A 26,820-nucleotide genomic window follows, 5' to 3' on the forward strand; every position below is an offset into this window, starting at 1 on the left:
TTGTGTGATCACAGGCTGTGGTCTCAAGCTATTCTTTCTTCCCAGATTGATCCTAGTTAAAACTCCCACAAGCTCTCTTTGTAGAAATATATGAGCAGATTAAAGAATTCACGTGGAAATAGAGAAGGTGTAAGATAGAAAAACCATGTTGGCCTGGAAACCGGGAAAGGTAATAACAATTGAAATGTAAATAAGAAATACCCAATTTAATAAAGATGGAGAAAAAAATCAATGACTTCATGAAATTCATAGGCAAATGGATTGAACTAGAAAATATCATCCTGAGTGAGGTAACCCAATCACAGAAAAACACACATGGTATGCACTCACTGATAAGTGGATATTAGCCCAAAAGCTCGGATTACCCAAGATACAATCCACGGACCAAATGAAGCTCAAGAAGAAGGATGACCAAAGTGGGGATCCTTCAGTCCTTCTTAAAAGGGGGAACAAAAATATCCATAGGAGGGGATATGGAGGCAAAGTTTAGAGCAGTGACTGAAGGAACGGCCATTCAGAGCCTGCCCCAAATGTGGCCCATATATATACAGCCACCAAACTAGATAAGATGGATGAAGCTAAGAAGTATATGCTGATAGGAACCTAATATAGATCTCTTCTGAGAGACAAAGCCAAAGCATGTCAAATGCAGAGGCGAATGCTAGCAGGAAACCACTGAACTGAGAACTAGAGCCTCACTGGAAGAATTAGAAAAAGGATTGAAGGAGCTGAAGGGGCTTTCGACCCCATAAGAACCACAATGCCCACCAACCAGAGCTCCCAGGGACTAAATCACTACCTAAAGGCTATACATGGACTGACCCATGGCTCCAGCTGCATATATAGCAGAGAATGGCCTTGTGGGGCACCAATAGTAGAAAAGCCCATGGTCCTGCCAAGGCTGGACCCCCAGTGTACGGGATTGTTGTGGGGGCAGGAAGGGGGTCGATGGAGAGGAGAACACCCTTATAGAAGAAGGGGAGGTGGAGGGGATAGAGGCCTTATGTCTGGGAACCTGGGAAGGGGAATAAAATTAGAAATGTAAATAAAAAACTATCCAATTTAAAAAAAACCAACAATGCCTTCATGAAATTCATAGTCAAATGGCTGGAACTAGAAAACATTATCCTGAGAGAGGTAACCCAATCACAAAAAACACACATGATATGTATTCACTGATAAGTGGATATTAGCCCCCCAAAAAGGGGTGGGGAAATCTATGCAATTCAACTTTAATTAAACATATAGTAAAAGTAATATATGAGTTTCCATATGTAATCTCTAGCTTCTTATATTTTATTCAAAACTTAAGGCTACATTGCTGGATAATCCAAACTAAGTTTGTAAACAGTGTGTCTATTTTCTTTTTTTTTTTTTTTAATAAAGGACTGAATAAATGCAAGTACCTTTTTGTTTTTTCTTTTCTTTTCTTTCTTTCTTTTTTTTTTTTTTTCAGAGCTGGGGACTGAACCCAAGGCCTTGTGCTTGCTAGGCAAGTGCTCTACCATTGAGCTAAATCCCCAACCCCTTGTCTATTTTCATTTTAAAGGTTTCTAAGGTTTCTGAAAAAAAAAAAAGAGATATTCTAGAGAATTATAAAAAAAAAAGATAGAAAAACCAGGCCTGATTGGAAAATCAACCAGTTAGTGAGCAAGCACAAAGGGAAGCTCTGCATAGAACTTCTAGCTCGAGAGCTGTGGAGTTGATGCAAATGAAGACAGCTTAGTGGAACAGGGTAGAGTCTAGAGACGGACCCACAGACACCAGGAGAAGTAATTCCAACAACCGTCAGAAGTAACTCAATGAAGGAACGTTTTGCCTCCAAAATAAACTTTAGTTTATAGGCTGCATCAACTGTGAAAAATGATGCAAAATGGATCACGTACCCAGAAGTAAACTTTAAAACTCCTCAAATGAAAGATAGGAGAAAATGTCTGTGGCTTTGGATTAGGGATAGATTTCTGAATGTCACAGCAAAGGAACAACTTATAAAATGCATTTAATTTTATCAAATTGTAAAATTTGTACTATTTACAAAGCACCATAAAAAGAATAGAAAGACAAACACAGACTGGGAGCAAATATTTCGGTAGTTATATCTGATGAAGGACTTATTGACAGAACATATGAAGAATTCGACGATTCACTAAGAAAAGGAAGTTGGTTTTAAAGATGAGCAAAAAAATTAGAACATATATGTAACCAAAAGAACTTGAATGACAAACACATACAGATTTTCAACACCAACAATGCTTAGGGAAGTGCAGGTAAAAACCAAGACCTATAGCTCCATAACTCAAGCGGCAAGGCTAACGGTTTAGAACACACAATGCTGGTTGGAAGGTAGGGCTGCATGCCAGTTTGGTTTATACTTTGGTGGATTTTTAGGTGAATTATATACCTATCACGTTTCTCACCAATTCCATTCCATTCCTAATAATTGCACAAGAAGAAAGACTATGTTTATACAAAAGCTTGAATGCTAATGTTTATAGCATCTTATGTACAACAGACTAAGACTGTAAATGATTATATTATCATAATCCTTAGAGATAAGGATATGATAGCATCCATACAATGAAGTTTTACTTAGGAATAAAAGGACTTAATAATTTATACCTGTAACCACATGAATGATCTTCAAAATAATTATGCTGTGTGAAAGGAGACAGTGCAGCCCTACTCCACAGGACTCGTTCATACCAAGTTACAGGTGATTCAATGTAACGTGCAGTTGTAGCAACCAGGGCTTGCCTGGCAGCAAGGGTAGAGGGCGAGGTGTGAGGACGGAGGAGATACAAGGAAGCCTTCTGGTGGATGATGTTCCTATGAGCTACCTTGACTGTGGTGTCAGAACTTGTTACCATGTTCTTTTAAAAACATGAAGTTCATTGTTTACCAATTGAATTCAGGAAGGGTAAAAGAAAAAATTATATCTAACCAAGCTGAAAACCTGTCTCCTCTACCCATTTACTCGTCTTCGCGTCACTTTGTAGGTTTGTTATGCCTTTGTTATTCCGTTCTTCCTGCAGACTTTCCGTGACATTCTGCTTCTTATATCTCTCATCCCTTCTACTTGGAAAGACTCATCGCTACCAGATTTCTTCCTAAAACAGACCTTTTGTCCCTCTGATGTTCAGAATTTGCTGGTTTCCTTTCCTACAGAAAGAACTTCAAACTCCTTGCTATGATAAAATGACCAGCCATGCCTTTGCTCACAGGTTCTCATTCTTCTTTGTCTCTTTCTTATATTCCAGTGCTCTACCTTTAAAAAAGATGTAATTTTTTTGTTATGTGCATGATAGCTTTACCTATGTATATGTAAGTGCATTCTGTGTGTGTGTGTGTGTGTGTGTGTCTGTGTGTGTGTGTCTGTGTGTGTGTGTCTGTGTGTGTGTGTCTGTGTGTGCGCATGTGCGCACGTGTGTGCCTGGTACTGGTAGAGACCAAAAGTGCAGCATTGAATCCCCTGGAATGAAGTGACAGGCATTTGGGCACTGAGAACTGAGCCCAAGTCCTCTGCAAGAGCAGCAATGGCTTCTTATATAAACTTACTTGTCAGCCACATTTAACCATTAACTCACTCCAACTTAAACATGCTACTCTTTTCTGCCCTCGTGTCTCTCTAAACAGTAAAGGAAATTAATAGTTTTAAGGCAGTTGTAATTTATTTTGTTTTATCTGGTATTTCCTTGACTTAATTAGAAAAGAAACAGAATCTTCTCAGGTGTTTGCCACGCAAGAGACCTCTGCCTCATCCTCCGTGTTGTGAGGAGGACACATGGACATTTCCTTGTTCTTGGACTTCCCATCACCCACTTCTTGTATTTACAGCCTCTAACCAGTCTGGAGTCTGAGCTTACCATTACATTAAAACTGATAAAAATGTTTTCTTCCCAGCCCTCACGTGTGTGGTTGGGACCATACTCTTACAACAGAGGGCAAATGAACAAGGGACGGCTAAGCTTTATTAGCACAGCATGGACGTAACGTGAGACAGCCCCACTGGGCAGAAGCTGCAATGGTGTCCTGGGTGCTCCCCTATCTCCAGCACGGAACAGTAGATGTGACAGACGTGGCCATGCTAGGAAAAACAATCCCAGTTTTCCAAAGGTGGAGAACTAGTGAAGAGACAGACTGTAGGTTAACAAGCTACCGGAGTCAGGTTGGCTCCAAGAGCCACCCTCACCCCCTCCCTCCCCAGTGCCATCGCTAGGCTGGTACTGAGGATGAATGAGACTGAATATTCTCTGGAGTGCGGGGAGAACTCAGACCTTTGACCAGTGTCAATCTCTGTCCTGCCTCAGGCCAGGCCACCTTTGACTTCTTTTCCCATACCCTTTTCACGGAGAACAACCCAGGAACTGGAACTAGAGAACAGTCCTGGGTGTACAGGTATGAAAAGTAGAAAGATAAATAAAACGTTTACTGATAATAAGTCATAGATTTATTTTAAGCAGTTCTTTGGTATATATATGGTTTTATTACTTATTGATGATGCACTTCTTTATCTTTGCATACAAAACCTTGACTACAGATTTATACTGCAGGACATAGGACATCATCAACATCTATCTTTGATCACGCTTGATTTTGTAATCATCGACGCTAAGTTTAACACTTTGCATAAATACCTAATATAACATTAGAAGTATGTTTAGGGACATTATAGAAAGTGTTGGAAGTTCTGTCCTAAGTTCTGGCCAAAATGTGTTTCATGATTTTTATTAAACCGAAACAGCAGGGTATTTTTGTTTTGTTTTTTGCTTTTGTTTGTTTTGAGAAAGGGTCTCTACATAGCCTTGGCTGTCCTGGAACTCACTATATAATCTAGTCCGACCGTTAACTCAAAAGAGATCTGCCTGCCCCTGCATGCTGGGATTAAATGTGTCTTCCACCACACTCTGCCAAACAGCAGGTTTTAAAATCAAGCATTCTAATAAAACGGTGGTCCAGAGATGCACTATTTCAGAGTTATTGAAAAATGATGGCAGGAAATTGGAAGTCTTTGTTTTAAACCATCATGTTTCTCTAAGTGCAGAAGTAAAACCACTGTAAATCACGGCGTTCAGTAGCCTCAAATATAAGCCAAGCCATTTGCAAGTCCTGCCTGGTGTGGTGTGTGCAGTACAAATGTGTCTGCTGCGTGCTCAGAGCCCACACTGCAGTTCCATAGGACAGGAGGGAAGCACAACCAGAGACAGCTTGGATTCATTAGTATTTGGTTTGTAATTACGCTTTGGTCATTGCGAATGCAGAAACGCTTTACTATTGCCAAGTTTTTATGACCCTCATTTACGTAACTGTCATTTTAAGAAGCCTAGCTTTAGGCAGGGCTCCCCTGGATTTTAATTGTCCTCAGGTCCCTATTCATTGCATTCTGGGGAGGTAGACTCCAGTTTTCTTGAACAGCCATAAATCACAAGTGTAATCCTAAACCTAAATCCATGACGTCATGTGTGGTTTCTGGCATAACGCACAAACATTTCTATGGTTCTTTTTGTTTCTCATATCTAAACTTTCATCGGTATGAAGTTACTGTCTTCCTGGCATTTCTTGTCTCAACTGAGGTGGCATGGTACTTCACAAGTCCTGACTGTTTTTCTGTTGCCTTCACCGGGTGATGCTCTAATGTCCAGCCTCTATGTTCTGGGGAGAGCTACCTTCTCATTCTCCAGGCTCCTCTTTGCTCCTGGAGCTCTACACAGCGTGTTCTGTCAGCTCCCAGATTGACATCCCCATCTCTGACCTCATTTCTGAATCTCAAACCAGTCTGTCAGGCAGTAGAGCTCTCTTTTTCTAATGGAAATCAGAGAGTGGGCATTCCAGAAGGCAACATAATGTCTTTCTGTGGGAGGTGAAGGGTGTAGGGAGAGGAATGACTGAAGTCGAACCCAGAGCAAGACCTGCTCAGTACCAGAAAGCGCAGCCACACATGAACTAAGGGACTGAGAACGTACCCTTCACCTTTAAGATCTCTTACTGCAGTAGCTCCTGCCTGCTTTGTTGTGCTTTGTCTCTTCCTTTTTGAAAAATACAGTTTTCTACTTCTGGCAACTCACTGGAAACAGAGAGTTGGATCCGGTTTTAAAACGTTAAACAGACCATTTTTAAACTGTCAAACTGTGATCTGCCGTCTGCGTGTATGAGATGGTGGCGGGAAGGGCCTGGGGGTCAGACTGGGGTCAGTCTAAAACAAAGTGGGCGCTCTGAGAATGGTTGCAGCAAGGGGAAAAATTTGAATTTCTGAAAATTCATATTGGTTTAAGTATTCTCAGGTATGTGATCTTCTTTAGAAATAGAATATGCAGATATAGAAAAGTGTTGGTTTTCTTTGGGGTGTCGCTGGGTTTGGTCAGGAACAAGATTAATATGGAAAGAAATTAAGGCTTAACTGTTCAAATGGTGACCAGGGTGTCCATACCGGACAGAATCAAACAAGGGGAAATATAGGCACGAATGCATCAAAATCCCTTGAATTTTAGCATCGATCATGAAATATAAACACCAGAGATTTAGGGCACAGGAAAATTTTACTGAGAAAATAAGAAGCTGGAGTTTTAGCTTGGCGCGACTGAGCAGCAATTGAACTGTGCTTAGGGTTTCTTCTGAACCCTTGTCTCTCTCCATAAAGTAAACTTAAAGGGTTTGTGAAGTCCATGAGAGCATTGCTGCTGTCAAGTTGAAATTCCTTTTTAGGTTTTGGTTGCTGCTTCAAAGACCCCTCGGGGACTGGCTCTCAGAGCCATCGGAGTGGACAGGGACAGGAACAAGGGGGTAGTTACAGATTACGGGTGAGCTGGACTCACTGGTAAAACCGCGTGAATGGTGCAGTTGTTTAGTGCAACCATTGCTGAAGTTTGCAGTATGTAAGTTTACAATGAGTGGATTGTATTAAGTGCAGTATTTTCTCACTGTCCCACTACACCTTATGTGCTCTTGAGGTTCCTTTCTCTTCACGGGCTTGTGATACAAATATTATGTGACCAAGTGCCACTCTGTATCACTTCTCAATCCTGTGCCCCCTGGCACTTTAAAACCAGCTGTGATAGGGGGCTTATGCCACAGACATTAGCAAAGGCCCTAAGTCAAAGTCATTTGCCTCACTGGGAGCTGTTAGTAAACAACAGCACAGTTCCAGGCATAACACCCTGTGGGGTTTTTGCTCTATTGCAGAGACTTAAGGAGAAGCTGCTGACATGATGTTTCTTATTCCTCTTCAGTAAGCCCCTCCTTACTCTGTCCAAGCCTTCCCTCAAGATTATTCTTTTTCTTCTTTTAATGTCTTTCTGTGCCTCTTTGCTATCTTCCTTCCAAAGCCGAATCTTATTTTGATCCCAGAGGATTGAAAGGCATGTTTCTCTTCTTCCTAGCACTAAGATAAGAAAACAAGGTATCACAGAAAGCAGATCCAATTGCCAAGGTTTTAGACATGTTCACTACTTAACATATTGGGTGGTTTAGAATTTCCTGTGTGCTCAACAATTATTTTTCCAATATGTATCAGTATTCATTAACTATATTTTCATTGTTAGTTACATTAGTGAGTAATTTTTTTCAACAGTATACAGTTTCATTTGTTTATGGTGGATTATTTATAATAGGAACACAGACTCTGTTTGCCTTCTACAAATACATAAAACATCAGGGGTACTTAGAAAAAGAAAAATAAGAATAAAGGTAGATGCTGTCCACCATGGAGTCAGCAGCTTGATGAGAATTAGGCAAAGGCCTCTAAGATTCGCTAGACTTTCATTGTGGTTAGGTGGTGGCTGAGATGACTAAAAGCACAAGAGAGACAGGAGAGTAGCCTGACTCACATTGTATTTACATATGCCTTAGTTTCACCGGAATGCCAAATCTAGAACTGAATATTTGGTCTGCCTAATGTTACAGTGTGTGAAGAAGTGTGCTGAGAAACGGGGATTACAGTGAGGTATTCAGATCTGCATAGGGTGGGGATGGAATTTTCCATATGCCTAAATCGTACATTGAGACAGACGATGGACGCAGTGTATATGATGACATAGTCTGCTGAAGAAACTCACCAAGCTCTGGACAGTTTTTGTTAGGCAAGTGATCAGAAATTCCTTATTTGCTGAGTTTCAGATAACTCCTGGGTTCAAGGACCCAGCTAGCCCTTTTTACTTTAACTCTTGAAGTGCACGTGGTGTGATTCATTTCAAAAGTTGAGAAACTAAGCTGTTAACTCAGGCCCAGAGCCTAGGGAGTGAGTGAGCTATTTTCCCATCTGGTCTTTATGCCACATTTCAGGTGTTTATAAATTGAACGGAATCGAGAGTAACTCAGCTTATGTACACAGAGGGAAGAGGTGGTATAGTGTGCTCTCCATCTGCGTGAGGAGCTAGAGCCCCAGAGTTTTCAGTAGCCAGCACACCAGGATAATAACAGCATTCGGCAAGTGATTACTACATGCATTCTAGTTAGACCAATCTGTTTAATTCTCATATACACCCTTAGGAGATAATTTTTATCATTTACAAAGAGACCAAGTTGCTTACCTAGTGTAATAAGTGGTGCATTCAGGATTGGGCCTCTTGCTTTTGGCAGGGATGCCGGTCAGTGTGCCACACATCCTCTTGCTGAATGCATACAAGAAAAAAGCCGGGGGGGGGGTGTCATTTTTCAAGTTGGTTCTTATATAGTCTAACCAATCTTGGAAGGATTTTACTTATTTGGAGAAACAGAAGTTGAGTAAAAATATATGTTAGAAGAATTTTACTAATAAAACATACTTAATATATCATTCTGCAAGACATGGCTTTACTAATTCCCAATTCAAAATTTTTAGGCAATGCCAATAATCTGTTAACAACTCCTTTTCAACTCACCCTGTGATTATGTCTTTGTAGTCTTAAGAAGGGCCATAGAATATTCATCCAGAAATTGAAATAATAATGTGGCAAACAAGCCTGTGAAAACAACCGCACACAGATGGGAGCTCTGCAGCTCGGAACTTAATGAGTCACGCTCTTGGAAGAGCCTCATTCTTCCTCAGTCCGTCAACAAAGGGGGAGGCAGTGTGATGTAGTTTTCATGTTTCGCCTTTAACATCTGCTGCATGGCGTCCCATTTATATCCCTATCTGAGGAAACATCTATAAATATTGGTAAAGGTTTTCTTTATACGTTTTCTCCAGAGTGTTTATCTCTGTATTCACTCTCTTGGCCGCACCCCACCTCCGAGTGCCTGGAACTCAGCATTTTCCAGATACACCTGGTTGGAGTCTCACCCACAGCCGTGCAGGCAGCGCCGATGTAAGCGGAGTATGGCACGCTCTGCAAGGCCAGTCTGTGGCACTGGGTGGAACTTCCTTTTCCCTCCTTCTTTCTTACCTGCCGTGCTGATTCCTTAGCCATAGCGAGTACTGCTGTTTTAAATGAGTAAATATTTCAAAAATTTATTTTTACTATGTTATTTTTAAATGAAACCCGTTGGAGGGTGAAGAAGAGACCCGTAAAACAATTTGAATTATGGCTTGGTGTCGATCTTTTTAAAAGTCAGCATAAACATTGATCGTAGCGATATCAGTGCCACTAGCTCAAGATCTCAGCAAAGTAAAGCATTAGCTAGTAATTCTATTTACTCGATGCCTAGCTTGGAGTCAGATTGGATATTTTAGTTGGTATAAAAGAATTTAGGGATTTAAAACTGAAACTAACAGAGCACACTTGGGTATCTGGACTGAAAACTACACATAGCTTCATATGCTCATAGCAACAGATTGTTTCATTATTTGTTTGTGTGACTGTCATCTGGTATCCAGAGCCTTGGAATATTAGAATCGTTTGGGAGGGGCCGCGGAGTACATTACTGGAATTGAATTGGCAGCGTTCACACACTGGTCTGTTTGCTGGTTTGGAATCCTCTCTTTGTTGCTTTCCTTTAGGTGGGACTCTTCCCTGGTCATTGCGTCGAGTTAATTAACCAGAAAGTTCCTCAGTCAGTGACCAACTCAGTGCCAAAACCAGGTGAGTGCACTCATTTCCCTCTGTGTCCTGTGGCCAGCTCGTTGCAGTCGCACACAGTGTATTTCAAGAAAGTGCTTTGCTTGCTCTGCTGTTCTTTGCATTTATTGATGTGACACACGTCTTATACGTTTTTGACTTTTAAGTGCTTTCCCTTTTCTGTGGAGCATGTTACAAAAGTTGACGTGCATTTCGTTCTGGGGTAATTTTAATGGCCTGTGGGTTGGGAGGCTTTGTTATCCTTTACTTTTACAGTTACCTAGTAGGAGGCTGGGTAGTAAGGGCTAAGGTGAGCAGGTTAGAGAAGTGGCATGGGTAGTGATGGCTAAGGTGAGCAGGTTAGAGAAGTGACCTAGGAGGCCACTGTGCTTACTTCCATCCGTAATCCCAGTAAACGGGAGGGGGAGAGGCAGGCAGGAGAATCAGGAGTTCAAGACCAGACTCAGTTGTGTTGTGAGATCGAGTCGATCTACCTCCCTGTTCTGGGTGGTGTGACTCACTGAAAATTAAAAAGATGCAAAGAGCCCGTGTTTATCAATAAGAATGGACATAAAACTGTCTTGGACAGCATTTCTAGTCGTGTAGTTTATTCATAGTATGTGAACACGCACCACAACTACAAATGAAACAGTGCTGGGAGTAATTTAAGGAATAAAGAGATGGGGGTTTTTAAATGTGTGTGAGAGGTTTTACCTGGGTGGGATCCTAATGAATCCCCAGTGGATGATGCCTAGTTTCATATGCGTTTTCATTTTTATTCTTTAAAGAAATGGTCTAACTGTGTAGGGCAGCTTGACTCAAACCTTTGGTCTTCCTGCCTCTGCCTCCTGAGCATTAGGGTGAGAGCTGTAAGCTACAAGCCTCACAGGAATGTAAGGCAAAGTGAAAACAGAGCGAGTTTTGGAGGGAACAAGTTGTGAAATTCACTTTTCCCTAGTCATCTCACTCTCGTCATCTAATGAAAAGGAAGAAACTTCTGGGCCCAGATTCATTTGAACTATTTTTCCTGAAGCACCCTGAGAGTTTAGGACTCATTTTTGACTCAGGAAAAGAAAAGCTTACTATTTCCTATCGAGGGCTCTCCCTGTCTCAGCACCCACCAGGCACCGCGCTGAGCATGCGAGAATGCTGACGGGGAACAGTCTTTCACAGCATATCTCTTCATGGGCTAGGGGTCATTGTTCCAGTTTCTCCTGTGCCCATTTGTTTATTTTAGGGAGACTAAATTTATTTCTCAGTAAAGAAAATTATTCAGAACAGTCTTGTCTGCAGTCGTACTTCAGCCAGGATTCTCTCTCATTTTCAAGCAATTTTGTCCTCTTTGGGTATTTGATTGATAAATATTTATTAGTAACTCCGGTGATTGTGTTTCTTTTTACAATATGGCATTAATCATGTATAAGGCATTTTAAATATAATTTATATACCATGAAGTTTGTCCTTTTAAAATTCCTAATTCAGAGCTGGTAGGCAAGATGGCTTCACAGGTTAAGATACTGTCACTCAAGCCCAGGGACCTGAGTTCCATCCCCAGAGCTCCCGCAAACGTAGAAGGAGCAGAGCTGACCTCACAGTTGTTTAGATACAGCAGACACATACACACAAATAACCCTTTTTCATGTTTATAAAATAAAATATATATTTCAAGGTCTTTAGTGTCCTTGTAGTTGTAAAGCTGGTGTGGACCGTCTTTATCACCCCAAAGAAATCCTGTTGTCAGTCAGCGGCAGGAAACCCTTCTGCTCTGCCCTCTTGGTCTGTATGGTTTTTCTAGTTCTGGACGTTTTCTCTGTTGTAGCTGGCTCCCTTCACCCTGCTAGGTGTTTTCAGCTTTCTGTGCTGCAGCGTAGCTGTAGTTTTACATTTGCCTATTTGTGTGTTGTTTTTATTTCTGGATGCTATAAGCAATCACATGTAAGTCTCAGACAAGTTTCCATCTTTCTTTTTTTTTTTTTCCTTCGGAGCTGGGGACCGAACCCAGGGCCTTGCGTTTGCTAGGCAAGCGCTCTACCACTGAGCTAAATACCCAACTCCTCCATCTTTCTGATAGATAGATTTCTTAATTAATGTTTTGGTTAATGTAAAAATAGTGGATTTCATAATGATACATAGGTATGTACCACTATACTTCGTTCATGTTCACTCACAACTACCCTTACTGTTCTACTCCCCACACTAGTCTCCCCTTCAAATAGATGTCTGCTTTCATGCTGTCTAGATTTGTATCCGAGGGAGACCAGACAAAGTTTTGTCCTTTAGATCCCACACGACAAAATGCACATGTGAATCGGCCTTCTCCTTCCCCATTACCCTCTGTCACGTCTCCCCATCTTCAGACACTTTCCTCCTCAGCTTGTAGTCACTCTCCTACTGTGTGTCACGGTGTGCATATCTAAATCTGGGTTTGACTTGTGAGGAGAGATGTGCGAGCTGTCTTGCGAGCCTGGCTTACTTTGCTTTGCACAATGACTCCAGTTTCATCCATTTCCCTGTAAATCATTCACTATGTGATGGCTGATCTCAGGTGTCAACTTGACCCACCTCGGAGCAGTCTTCTTCATGGCTGATGTGTGTATGTGCCACACTTTAAAAAATCATTCATCTGTTGATGGCCAGTCTAGACTGCTTCCCTTATTTTGGCTGTTGTGAATACCACAACAGTAAACATGACTATATATGTGTTTAGGGTCTGGTGGTGTAACTTCCTTAGATTTGTGTCCAAGTGTGGTGTGTTAATTACTGTTCTCACTGAGGTGACAAAAAAATGGAGAAAGCAACTTAAGCAGGATGCTTTGTGCTGCCCTGCAGTTGGGAGGCTCACAGTTGACCGTGCTAGAGAAGGCCTGGCTAGGGGGATGGTCACATTATGTCCTCGGTTCATGCTTCAGGATTCCTGCTGCTGTGACTGAACACCATGACTGAAGCAACGTGGGGAGGAAAGTGGTGGTTTGGCTTACATATTCTACATCATTGGACATCATTAAAGGAAGTCAGGACGGGAACTCAAGCAGGTCAGGAAGCAGGAGCTGATGCAGAGGCCATGGAGGCATGCTGCTTACTAGCTTACTCCTCATGGCTTGCTCAGCTTGCTTTCTTTTAGAATCTAGGACTGCCAGCCCATGGATGGCACCACACACAATTGGCTGGTCCCTCCCCCATCAGTCAGTAATTAAAATCACTCGAAGTCTTGTTTATAGCCCATTTTATAGAGGAATTGTTTTAGTTGAAGTTCTCTCCTCTTAGATGACTTTAGCTTGTGTCAAGTTGACATGAAACTAGCCAGCTCAGTCAGGAAGTAGAGAGACGAATGCAGCCAGCTCCCCCTCTTTTCCCTTTTTATTCAGTATGGGAATCTAGTCAATGAGATAGTACTGTCCACATTCAGAGTAGGTTTTCCCTCTGTTAAGCCCTTTAGGAACACCCTATAAATATGCTCATAAGCATGTTTATATGTTGTAGGCATGGATCATCTAGGTGACTCATGTTTATCGGCCATTTGTATTTCTTTTCTGAACTTTAATTTACTTGCCCATTTATTGACTGAATCATTTGTAGGGAAATCTTTATAGAATCTAGATGGTAACCTCCTCTGATATGTACAGTTGAGCAGGATTTTAACCTGTTCTGTAAACGATCTCTTCAGTCTGCTAATTACTTTCTTTGTTGTGCAGACGATTCTTAGTTTCATGCACCTGCAGTTTGTCAGATACTGAAATTATTCCCTCAGCTCTTAGAGGCCTTTTCAGAAAGTCCTTTCATGTGCCTATATTTTAAATGGGTTTTGTATTTTTTTCTCCTCTAGCCATTTCAGAATGTGAACTTTTGTATTAAGTTTCAGAATACACATTAAGTTTTGATAAATTTTGAACCGATTTTTGCATAATGCAAGAGGTATGGATCTGGTTTCATCCTTCTACACGTGTATGTTTACTTTCCCCAAAATGATTTCTTGAATCCTATACATGCTTTGAAAAAAAAATTAAGTGGCTTAAGTTCCATGGCTGGTTTCTAGACATTGCATTCTACTCTATTCCCTTGAGGCAGGGGTGCACAGAGACAGAGAGGCGGCAGGGCAAGAGGAGGAGAGAGAGTGCTACTCACTATGTTGTTTGGTGCCACTGTGTGAGTTCAGATCAGGGCGTGGCTGTGACGGCTTTTACTGCTCTGACTGGTCACTGTGACTGGTCAGCTTGTGCTTCCATGAGTATTCTAGTCTTTCAATCCTGTGAAGACTGTTGATAGGATCTTAGTGGGGGTTACACTGAGTATATAGATAACTGGTTAATATAGCCATTTTCACAATATTATTCTAATCAGTAATCATGGGAAGGCTTCCCGTTTTCTAGCGTCTGCTTCCTTTTGTTTCTTAAAGACTCCATCATAGATATCATTCACCTCCTTGTTTAGGCTTATATAATTAGGTAGTTTTTTTTTTATTTTTATTTTTTAAACTACAGTGAGTTCTTTTCTCCTCTCGATGTTTTTCCCAGCACATTCATTGTTGGTGTATAGAAAAGCTCCTGACTTTGGTGTGTCATGTGCCTCCCACCTTGTTAAAAGTGTTTATTAGATCTGAGAGTCTTCTGGGGGCCATGTCGTAGGGTCCTTTTAAATGTGTGCAAATAAAGAAAACGTGACCCTTCCCCTTTCCTGTTTATGTTCCTTTGTCGCTTTCTCAGGCTTTCCTGTTTAGTTAAGGCTTTAAACACTGTACTGAAGTAAGAGTGCAGAGATTGGATACCCTTACCTTTCTCCTGATAGAGGCCGCGCTGTCAGCTCCCCTCTTACGGTAACTTCGTCTATAGGTTTGCCATAGGTGTCCTCCATTATATCGAAGTATGTTAATTCTTATTCTTCAATTTCTTTCAAGAATTTTCATTATTTCTCAAACTTTATCAAGGGCATTTTTGCATCTAATTAGATTATCACCAGATCTCTGTCCTTAAGTCTATTTATATGATTTCTTCTTGTTTGTTGAACCATCTGTGCTAGTTAGTTTTTTTGTCAACATGACACGAGCTAGAGTCATGGGGAAGAAGGAACCTTAATTGAGAAAATGCCTCCTTACCACACTGGCCTGTGGGAAGGCTGTAGGGATACCTCCTTGATTAATATAGATGTGGGAGGACCCAGCCCACTGTGGACAGGTGGTCCTTAGTCATATAAAGGAGAACCTTTGAGAGCAAGCCAATAAGCAGCATTCTTCCATTGCGTCTGCCTCAGTTGCTGCCTTGACTCCCTGGCCTGAGTCTTCCTCAGCAGTGGATCGTGACTTGGGAGATGTAAGTTGACATAAACGCTTTTGTCTCTGGGTTGCTTTTGGGCATAGTGTTTTATCACAGAAGCAAGCCAGGATACCATCCTTGAATCCTCAAGCCAAACAAACGCGGTCATGACGATTGGTCTCAGTGTGCTCTTGCGTTTGTTTTGCAAGTATTTTACTGGGAGTTCTTACAGACCTAAGACTCAGACTGTTCATTTTGGAAATAGGTCTGTGAATTTTCTATTTGTTGTGTCTTTTCTTTGGTTTTAATATTTGGACAACACTCAGATTCACAAAAGGGTTAGACCGTGTTCCTTTTCTTTGTATTTGTGGAACATTTTGAGAAGGACTAGAGTTAAGTCTTTGGAAGTCTCATAGAAGTTAGCAGTGAATCTTATCAGTCCTGAGATTTTTTTTTGGCAGGGGGACGGATGGGGGAGAGGATTTTTTTTGATTGCTTTTCAATATCATTGATCATTATGGATCTTTTAAAGTTGTTTTTAATCTCTTTAATTGTGGTGGGTCATATGTATCTTAGGGTTTTCTTTTTTTTATTTTTATTTTCCAGTTGTTTCAGAATATGTTTTCAAATTATTTTCTAATGATCTGAATTTCATTGGAATTTATTGTACCTCTTTTATATATCTAATTTTGTTATTTTTGGTATTCTGCCTTTTTCTTTTGGCTAGGTGGATAAGGCTTTATCATTGCCCCCCGGCGCCCCCAGACATCTCTTTAGTTCATGTCTTCTCTATGTTGTTGTTCTCTTAGATTGTTTCACTATCTTTTCCACCTGGTGTTTTGGATTGGTCTTGATTTTTCTATGGCTTTTAAGTACATCATTATTTATTTAAGCTCTGTGAGATTTTAACCTAAGGATCCATATCTACAAACCTTCATTTTTCTGTTTTTGTTGTGTCTCAGAGGTTTATTTTCATTTAGTAATATTTTTTGTGTTCTCCCTGATTTCTTTAGTGTCCTTCTGGTCATTCAGGAATATGTTGTTCAATATCCCAATTATTTATGTAGTTTGAGGTTTTATAGAAAAATATATAGATGATAATTGATTTTAATTATGTTCTACTATAATCCGATAAGATACAAGAAAGGTCTCAACTTGTTTATGATATATTTATTAAGACTGGTCTCATGACCTAGAATGTTGTCCCCTCTAGAGACTGTTAATTGATCCTCAGAGAGGAATGTGTCCATTTCATGTATGGTGCAGTTTAACTTTGAGGTGTGTTTACTGACGTTCAGTCTGGTCGATGTACTCATTGCTAGGCGTGGGGTACTGAAACCGCTCACCATCTCAGAGTCCGTCTGTCCTGTCTCTCAGTATTTGTTAATGACATTGGAACTCCAATGTTTGTTATTCATATACTGGCAGCTGTTGCCTTTGTCTTCCCTTTTGTCATTATCTAATGGCCTTTTAATATCTCCTGCTATTTGGGTGGGTAATCTACTTTATACCGTCAGATGAGCCTGCTCCTTGGTCTCAGCTGTGACCAGCCTGGTGCACTTCTGGGCGTCCTTTCCCTCCCTCTGTGTTGTTGCTACTGGCTTTCTTGGAGGCATCTTCTAGTTGGATCTCTAAGAAAATCTCATCAGGTAGCCAGTCACTGTCTTTCAGATAGAGAATTAGCGCCATTTACAGTTAAGTTAACTTGCAGAATTCTGTAATTTTTGTGGCTACTTTTTCTGGTTGGTTGGACTGTCTTTTTTTTTTTTTTTAATTATTTACTGCAGAATTGGCTAGCTGGCCATGAATTGCTTTAGTGTATGCCTCTCTCGAAATGCCCTTATTTTCCAGCCAATTTAAAAATACAACTTTGCTAGACACAGCAATATGTAGTGAGTATTTATTCTCGAGGCTCAATTCCTAGGAGACTCGGAGAGGAGAGAAGGGCCTTTGTAACAGCAGCGGCAGGAAACCAAGCAAGATAAAGAAGGATTCTGGAAGTCAGCTGCTCCCCGTGGCAGCAACATGACTTAGCAGCTTTTATTAGTTTTTCTTGATGGTTTCCTTGGTGAGATCCACCAGTACAAATCGAGTGGAAGTCGAAAGCATGCACACCCTTGATTTATTTACAGTCTCAGGGGGATGAATTCAGTCTCTGGCCATTGGGGAAGTTATTATCTGTGTGGAGTATCGTAGATGTGTATTTCCAGACCAAGGGATGTTTTTCCCCTCTACTTCTTTTTGTTTGAATGTTGTAAACGTAATTGTCAGATTTTTTTAAAAAGCCAGGTTGTTAAGGTGAGTGGATTTTTATGAGCACAACAACAACAGCAACAACAACAACAGTAATTTCTTTAACGTTGTTTCATCTGTCTTCTTGTGTTGGAAGCTAGAATTTTACCCAACTTGGTATAATTTCAATCAGAGGTGGCCTTAAAACCCTAGTTTTTAAGACCTAATTTAGCACTTTCATTAAAATTATCTGTACTAATAACATGTTCTCACGTTTTCAAGGAAAAGTAATGTTTCCCGTAATAATAATCTCGAAGCCTCTACAGCCGAGAGAGTTAATCACCTACAGGAAGGTTTAAATTCGTAGAATTGCAGGTCGTTACCTTTAGCGGCTCATGGTTCATCTTTTAGAACAACCCAGAGTTGGCTTCAGGAAAAGTGCACTCCTGATGCAGATTGAAGAGATGATGCGCGTTCCGTCAGCCTTGGGCTTGTTTCACACTTTAAAACTGTCTTTGCCTACAGTATAAACAACTCGAATGTTCTATTTATTTTTAACATTGCCATCTGTCACTGTTAGATGCCAAATCGGAAAGATGCGGCTATAGTTTGAGTCTGAAAACTTAAAGCTCCTATATTATTACACAACAAGGGCAGTGGAGGTTTTTTCCCTTTAAAGCTGTTTTTTTTTTTTAATGTTCTTATTGTGTTCAATAACTCACGTAGATGAAAACGAAACCGAGTTATTGTGTCCCGATCAAGACAGCAAAGAGCGGTAGTGCTCAAGGGGGGAAAGGTACGAGTCTGAGAGGACAGAAAGGGAGGAGAGGGATCACAGGAGACAGTTGGATGGAAGACGTTACAGCTGTACCGTGAGGGGAGCGGGTGCCTCTCCTTTGGGTTTGTGTTGCGGTGTTGTTCACCGAGGAACTGTTGGTATCTCGTCCCAGTTTGGAAACACTCTCAGCTGTTGTCTCCTCTCTTTTCCCGCCCACATGACTTACATTCCACGGTGCTGTCTCCTGATCTTGGGCTCTGTTCTGTTCCCTCTCTCCTCTTACAGCATTATATGGACATTTTCTATTGACCTGTCCTCTACCTCCAGTGATTCTGCTTCTGCTCTGTATGGTTTTCTCTTAACCTTATGTGAAAAATTCTTTTTTTTTTTAAATTTTTTTCTTTTATTGGATTTTTTTATTTACATTTTAAATGTTATCCCCTTTCCTGGTTTCCCCTCCAGAAACCCACTATCTCCCTCCCCCTGCTTCTATGAGGATGGTCCCTCACCCACCCATCCACTCCCTGCCACTTCCCCATCTTGACATTCCCCTACACTGGGGCATGGAGCCTTGACAGGACCAAGGGCCTCTCTTCCCACTGATGCCTGACAAGGCCATCTTCTGCTACGTATGTGGATGGAGCCATAGGTCCATCCCTGTGTACTCTGTAACACAGCTGGAGGTTAGAGATGGTGATTCCTCCAGAAATCCTCTTATTCAGAATAGTTTTGGCTATCTTGTTTTTTGTTTTTATTTTTTGGTTATTCCTAATGAATTTGCAAATTGCTCTTTTTAACTCTGTAAAGAATTGAGTTGCAAGTTTGATGGGGGTTGCATTGAATTTGTAGATTGCTTTGGGCAAAATGGCCATTTTTACTATATTAGTCCTGCCAATCCATGAGTATGGGAGATCTTTCCACCTTCTGAGATCTTCTTCAATTTCTTTCTTCAGAGACTTGAGGTTCTTGTCATACAGATCTTTCACTTGCTTGGTTAGAGTCACACCGAGGTATTTTATATTATTTGTAACTATTGTGAAGGGTGTCCTTTCCCTAATTTCTTTCTTTCTTTTTTTTTTTTTTGACTTAGTTATTCTTATTTATATAAGTACACTGTCGCTGTCTTCAGACACAGCAGAAGAGGGCATCAGAACCCATTACAGATGGTTGTGAGCCACCATGTGGTTGCTGGGATTTGAACTCAGGACCTCTAGAAGAGCAGTCAGTGCTCTTAACCACTGAGCCATCTCTCCAGCCCCCTAATTTCTTTCTCAACCTGTTTATCCTTTGAGTAGAGGAAGGCTACTGATTTGTTTGAGTTAATTTTTTTAGTCAGTCTTGCACCTTATTGTCGTCGTCGTCTCAGGCCTCGACTGCGCACCTGCGCAGTGGGTACAACCACTCCTTCTGCTGCTGCTTCTTGGTCTTCAGCTCTTCTTCCTGCTTGGTGAGCCAGCGGTGAGTCGTCTTCTTGGGTGGCAGATCCAGGGGCTTGTACTTCTCTCCCTTGTAGAATTTCCTGAGGCTTTCCTCTTGAGTCTGATTAATGACAGTGAGGACACAGGCGCTGCATTTGCGTATGACTCCTGTCTTGGAGAGCTTGGACGCGGCACCGCCTGTCACTTTGGAGACACAAAGCTGGGACAGTTCCACCTTCAGATCCTCCAGTTGTTTCAACAGCTCCTCCTTCTCCTTGCTGGGCAGGTCCCGAGCCTTAATCTTGGCCATTGCGTCTTTGTTTACGGCCGAGGCTGCCTGGTTCAAGAGCTGTTTGAGTTAATTTTATATCCAGCCACTTTGCTGAATTTGTTTATCAGCTGTAGGAGTGAGTTCTCTGGTGGAATTTTTGGGTACACTTAAGTAAACTATCATATTAGCCAGACTAACCAGAGGGCACTGAGACAGTATCCAAATTAACAAAATCAGAAGTGAAAAGGAACAACAGAAACTGAGGAGATTAAAAAAAAAATATCATCAGATCCTACTACAAAAGAATATACTCAACAAAACTGGAAAATCTTGATGAAATGGACAATTTTCTAGACAGGTATCAGGTACCAAAGTTAAATCAGGATCAGATAAACCATCTAAACATTCCCATAACCCCTAAAGAAATAGAAGCAGTTATTAAAAGTCACCCAACCAAAAAAGTCCAGGACAAGATGGCTTTAGTGTAGAATTCTATCAGACCTTCATAGAAGACTTAATACCAATACTGTCTAAACTATTCCACAAAATAGAAACAGAAGGAACACTACCCAGTTCCTCCTATGAAGCCATAATTACTCTTATACCTAAACCATATAAAGACCCAATAAAGAAAGAGAACTTCAGATCAATTTCCCTTATGAATATCAATGCCAAAATACTCAATAAAATCCAAGAGCACATCAAAACAGTCATCCATCATGATCATAGAGGCTTCATCCCAGGGTTGCAGGGATGGTTCAATACATGGAAATCCATCAACATAATCCACTATATAAACAAACTCAAAGATAAGAACCACAGGACCATCTCATTAGATGCTGAAGAAACATTTGACAGAATTCAACACTCCTTCATGATAAAAGTCCTGGAAAGATCAGGAATTCAAAAGCCCATACCTAAACATAGTAAAAGTCATATACAGCAAACCAGTAGCCAACATCAAACTCAATGGAGAGAAACTTGAAGCAATCCCACTAAAATCAGGGACTAGATAAGGCTGTCCACTTTCTCCCTACCTATTCAATAAAGTACTCAAAGTCCTAGCTACAGCAATTAGACAACAAACAGAGGTCAAAGGGATACAAATCGCAAAGAAAGAATGCAGAATACCACAATTTACAGATGTGAAAAATTCTTAAACACTAATGCCATAGCTTCGTTACCAGCATCAACATGAATGATCTTTTATAAATTATCTCCTTGGTGACATTCTATGTCTGTCACATTATCTAACCTTGTTTGTGAGAGGGATAGGGTCAGGAGCAGAAGAAGACAGAACATCAAGAGGACTAGTGGGAAGCAGAGTGTGCTTCTGTTGTTGTTCCTTCCAACCATCTTTTTTTTTTTTTTTGTTCTTTTTTTTTTGGAGCTGGGGACCAAACCCAGGGCCTTGCGCTTCCTAGGTAAGCGCTCTACCACTGAGCTAAATCCCCAGCCCCTCCAACCATCTTTTGATGACTCTGACTTCTCATTGTTAAAAGAATCGCTAGACCAAAAGATCCCAAGCAGCCTTGTCTCTGTCTCTGTCTCTCTGTCTGTCTCTCTGTCTGTCTGTCTGTCTGTCTGTCTGTCTCTCTCTCTCTCTCTCTCTCTCTCTCTCTGTGTGTGTGTGTGTGTGTGTGTGTGTGTGTGAGAGAGAGAATCTCAAACATAGCACACAGACATTACCAGCCTCCAGAACACAATATGAAATATCCCTAAGGAACATAAGTATTTATAATATATAAGAATGAAATTAAAGTATACTTTTGATGTATGAGCTTCTTAACACCAAGACCAGGGACCCTGATTGAAATAGTTGGACAGAAATTTTTAAAAAGCCTTTAGTATTAGCTTTAATACTGTGGTTATTTAGCATATTTTATAGTATTAGTACTGAGTTATCTCCTAGAGCCTATGACCTATGTAACTACATGTTATGATCTCTCTCTTTCTCTCTCTGTGTGTGTGTGTGTGTGTTGTGTATATGTGTGTGTATGTGTGTGTGAGTGTGTATGTGTGTGTGTATATGTGTGTGTATGTGTGTGTTGTGTATATGTGTGTATGTGTGTGTGTGAGTGTGTATGTGTGTATGTGTATGAGTGTGTTTGTGTTTGTGTGTGTATGTGTATGAGTGTGTGTGTTTGTGTGTGTGTGTATGAGTGTGTGTGTTTGTGTGTGTGTGTGTGTATGAGTGTGTGTGTTTGTGTGTGTGTTATGAAGTATAATAAGATCAGAGCATCTGTCAACCATCAGAAACACTTCTCCTTGGAGTAGGTATCGGTTAACACAGAGACCCGGCTGATCAACATGCAGAGAACAATAGGCTGTAGGGTGTTCAGCCCCAGGTCGGATGCGCTGTTTCCCATGCTAAGACTCAGGGATCTTAGCAGAAGAGATTAGAAAGATCAGACACAACAGGCGTATCCACATACATGAGCTTGCAGTGTTTGTGACATCCTGCATTAGACCTGCGCAAACTTTGGCTGGACAAAATCCCTTCCTAGAGGACAGGAGGGTAGCTATGTAGCCACTCCGCTAGCTGAGCAGATAGTTAGCATTTTATGACTGCCATGAGAGTGAGGACCCTGTTTTGTTTTGTTTTGTTTTGATCTGGCAGACTGATTACATAACAGAGCAGGTCCAAATCCCAAGATTATCTGGATCACATAAACTGGGACAGATGGAGAAAGAAGTGACTTGTTTTTACAGGAATCTCAAAGTTGGATGCAGTGGGCTGGGAGAGTTGAGAGGGTGACAAGGGAAGGAGATGGGGAGGTGAGTATATTCGAAATGTATTCTGTGCAGGACCAGATGCCCTTCCTAACTCTGCAGGCATCAGCAGGACGGCACAGACATCTATCAAAGCAGAGCTCCCATATACATACAGTGAATAAATCTTTAAAAATACATTGTGTAAAATTCTCCAAGAAGTAATAATTCATCAAATCTAAAAAGGGAAATATAAAATGTTAATATGAAGCAACAGAAAGTCAGCAAAACAATTATAGGTAAGTTAAAGTAGAAAGAGACTGTCTGTCTGCACGTCTGTCTACCATCTGTTCTTTTTTCTCTGTGCTGGACCTTGAGCTAGGGTCTCGGGTCTGCTAGGCAAGTGCCCTACGCTCAGCTGTACTTCAGCTTCCTGTCCATTGATTCCGGTATTTAATCCCCAGGTCAGAAACAAAGATGTAGGTAATTGATACAGAAGATTATTTGGTTTAAAACTATCCAATACACCACAAATTATTTGTTACTGTATATACTTAATGTTTTTAACCTGTTTCCACACCATGATACATGTATGGAGGGGGTCAGAGGACAGCTGCCATGAAGTGCTTCCCTCATGTGGGTCCCGGCGATGGAACTCAGATCTTCAGGTTTCGCAGCGAGCACAGTTACCTGCTGAATCATCTCTCAGGCCCTCATTATAGTATTTATAGGCAATGGTGGGAGAAGGAGCCTCTGTAGATGATCCCATAAATAGGCCTGCAGGATGTATTTTTGTCCTCTGTTTGGTAATAGCCAGTTTCATTTTCCTCTGGTAGCAGATACAGAAATAGCCGAGCTTTCGTTTTGGGGAAGAACTTTATAATTAAGCATGTAACTGGTGAGATCTTTACATTTATTTAAGAAATGATTTAATATGATAACCATACCAGCTTTATTTAGCAGTTTAGTTTGAAATTAAGAATAAAACTCGCCATAGTTTTTTGTTTGTTTCTTTGTTGTTTGGAGTGGCACTGGGAGTGGAGTTCAGGGATTGGCTGCATGTTGGTCAAGGGCTGTATCCCAGAGCAGCATTCCCAGCCTGCAGTGTTGAGTTTATTTGTTTTTTTTTGAGAGTTTCATAAACACATTTTGTTTGTACGTACCCCTCCCTCCCACTGTGTTCTTTTAAGGCAAAGCTTCCTTGTGTTCTTCTAAGAAAGTGGTCTCGCTTTCTCTGTTGTTTTACTTGTAAAGTTGCTAATTGCAGTTACTTCTTTTATATCTTTTTGCTCTCCCCCTCCCTCCTTCTCCCCTCAGTCCCTCTCCCATCCCTGTCCCCCTTCTCTCCCTCCCTCTCTCCCTCTCTCCCTCCATCCCTTGAGTTTCCAGCTCCTTTTTTGGCATCTTCTTTCAGGGTCACTTTAACTGGAGTGACCATGCTTTTCCTCATTATATTTGGAATGTTACCTTGAATATTCCTCCTGCCGCACATATACACATGTGAGACTGATCCTTTACGAATCTGGTTTGGGCTAGAGAGATGGCTCAGTGGTCAAAAAGCAATGGCTGTTCTTCTAGAAGACTCAAGTTCAATTTTCAGCACCCACACGATGGCTCACAGTCCTATGTACCTCCAGTGCCAGGGGAATCGGATGCCTTCTTCTGGCCATTGTGGGCCCCAGGCCTGCACATGGTACACAGATATACATGTGGGCAAAATACTCATAACAGGCATAAAAAAATAATGAGGTGATAAAAATCAGTGTCTTTGGAAGAGTCAGAGGAGGTTTGGAAATTAAGAATACCTGAGTTGGCCTCCTCCCCAAATATAATGTAAATATTATGTCAAGGTGCTATTTTGTTATGCTGCATCAGGAAAAGAACCCTAGAAAACGGATAATGTCTTTCCCCCTCCTTTTGTTTACCTCCTCTTCCACATTTTGTAAGGTTGTATTCTTTCTCTCCCCCCCCCCCCCAAGCTGGGGACCGAACCCAGGGCCTTTCGCTTGCTAAGCAAGTGCTCTACCACTGAGCTAAATCCCCAACCCCTAGCATAGTGCATACTTGAAAACAGTTTTTGACTTGTAATTATGAACAAGAGCTGCTTGCATTAGAGATATCAAAACTATTTTCTAAGCTCTCACATTTCCTTAAAACTGTAAGGAATAGGCCCCTAGACACACTCGTCCTGCCCTGATTAGTCCTTGGCTAATCAAATTTCAAATTTGGGCTTTATTCATTAATCAGATAATTTATTATCTTGTATGGCACTTGAGAGCTAACTCCAGCCTCGTTCATGAGAGGCCAAGTGCCCTATCACTGAGCGATAATAATAATATCCCAGTGTCCTGGTAAGTGATCCTTAGGTGCACGCTCCGTGCTGCAGCCGAGATAGAACACGGCAGATGGAGTTTCATCCTTGGGGGAGTTGGGAAGGAGCCATGGGGGTAGGGACTAAATCAGTAGATGGTAAAATAGGTAAGTGCCGTGGGGAAAGCACAGTGGAGAGGAGTTCAGAGACAGAGCATCGGAACAGTGTTCTCACGGGGTAGAGACCGCAGGAGAGGGGCGTGTTCACAGAGGAGACAGGAGGGAAGATGTGCATACACTCAGGGAAGACCTCCACAGAAGGACCCAGGGAGTATTAAGGTAGAGAGCTGTCAGAGCTAAGCAGGAGGGCCGGGTGAACTAAAGAGTGGAGAGATGAGTCCGGCAAGGAAGGATGCCGCTCCATCCTCCTCTGGCCTCGGTGCCACTGGGGGTTGGCTGTTACTTGGGATGGTGGTGAAGAACATAAGAACAGTGGCTTGAGCTAATGTTCTCTGCTAAAAGGATAATTTTGGTGGCCGACTTAGGGATTAAAAAAAAAAAAAGACTCAGAGTGGCTGTTTTGGGTGACCCGGCAAGAGGTGGTGGTGGCCTCGACCAGTGTGTGGGACGTGAAAGTGTTGAGAAAAGTGTTTTGATTCTGAATATATCTGGCCATAGTTCAAAGGATTTGCAAACACACTGAAGGCTTTGAATCATTGCAATAACGTTTATAACAGAAAGTTAAGAATGTAGCCAGGTGCCTCCCCGGTGAGTTCTCTTGGCCTCCTACCGACCCATCCTACTCCCTTTTCACAGATAGTCAGCTCCAAACGTTGTGTCAGATGTGAAGGACAGATAGCTGACTTCCCCTCTGCCATAAGTGATCAATAGGTGACACAATGCAGAGCAATTTTCAGTTAAAGGTACTTGCAATTTTTTCCTTTTGAAATGTCTTAGAAAAAAAAATTGCAAAAATAGCAGAGAGAGAGGCTGCTTGTCCTTGTCACTCCCAGAGTTGTTGCATCTTATATAACCTGCCGAGTGATGCATTGTGAAAAGCAGGGGACTGACATCATCCAAGTCAGTTAATGCTCCCAACCCTGCTGGCGTTTGTACACCCTCCCGTGCATCTCCACACGGCACCGGCTCTGGCTTTAACATGAGAGCTGCTGGTGTGAACTGTTCAGTTCTCTCACACCTACATAAATGTTTGTGCACTGCACTGGGTGCTAGCAGAGTGGCTTTCTAAGTTACATGTTTCTTCTGTTTCCACCTTGATTGATTGTGTGTGTGGAGGGTGCGTATATGTCTGGACATTTGTGCACACCCTTGCATGCACGAGGAGTCCAGAGGTTGCTGGTGGTTGTCTTTCTCAATCACCCTCCACCTTATTTTTGGAGACAAGAGTTTCTCACTGAACTCAAAACTAACCAGTTTAGCAGGCCTGTTTGGCCAGTGAGCGCCAGGTATCTGCCGGTCTCTTTCTCCCATGTGCTGAGATTATCAACACCTTCCACCACACCAGGCTTTTTGTTTGGGTGCTGGGGATCTAAATCTACTCATCCTTGTGTGGTGAGCAGTTTACCAACGGAGCCATTTCCTCAGCACCCTGTCTTTGTTCCTTTTCTCCTCTTTTCTCTCCCTTGCCCTCCTTTGCTGTGTTTAGTGTTGAACTAAGAAATGATTCGGTAGGTGGGGACAGGGGGGAAGGAAGGTGTTTTTATTTCGAAATTAAGGAAGAAACCTTCTTTGTCAGGAATAAATCTTAGGAGCCTTGCATCTCCTTCAATAAAACCCCACAGCCACAGCCCTTCCACTGCCAGGAAGTTTACTTGCTTTGTCCTACCTCCCCTGGGATTCTCTGTGCCCTTTTGCATTTTAAACC

At 41.6% G+C, this 26,820-nt stretch overlaps 1 protein-coding gene and 1 pseudogene across 9 annotated transcripts in view; one reads left to right on the plus strand and one right to left on the minus strand.

Annotated features, from left to right (window-relative positions):
- The window catches only part of Arhgap32 (Rho GTPase activating protein 32), a 257,921-nt gene that overhangs the window by 190,684 nt on the left and 40,417 nt on the right, over positions 1–26,820 (plus strand). For all 8 annotated transcript variants that reach the window (XM_087561825.1, XM_087561827.1, NM_001427098.1 and 5 more), the window contains 1 exon segment: positions 9,911–9,992. In XM_087561825.1, the coding sequence (XP_087417951.1) occupies positions 9,911–9,992 (82 nt within the window).
- On the minus strand, positions 16,972–21,322 carry Rpl35l2 (ribosomal protein L35 like 2; annotated as a pseudogene). Its single transcript, XR_015627581.1, has one exon. The product of XR_015627581.1 is annotated as a ribosomal protein L35 like 2 (transcript).

The sequence above is a fragment of the Rattus norvegicus genome, chromosome 8 (assembly GCF_021556685.1).
Source record: "Rattus norvegicus strain SHRSP/BbbUtx chromosome 8, alternate assembly SHRSP_T2T, whole genome shotgun sequence".
Lineage (NCBI taxonomy): Eukaryota > Metazoa > Chordata > Mammalia > Rodentia > Muridae > Rattus > Rattus norvegicus.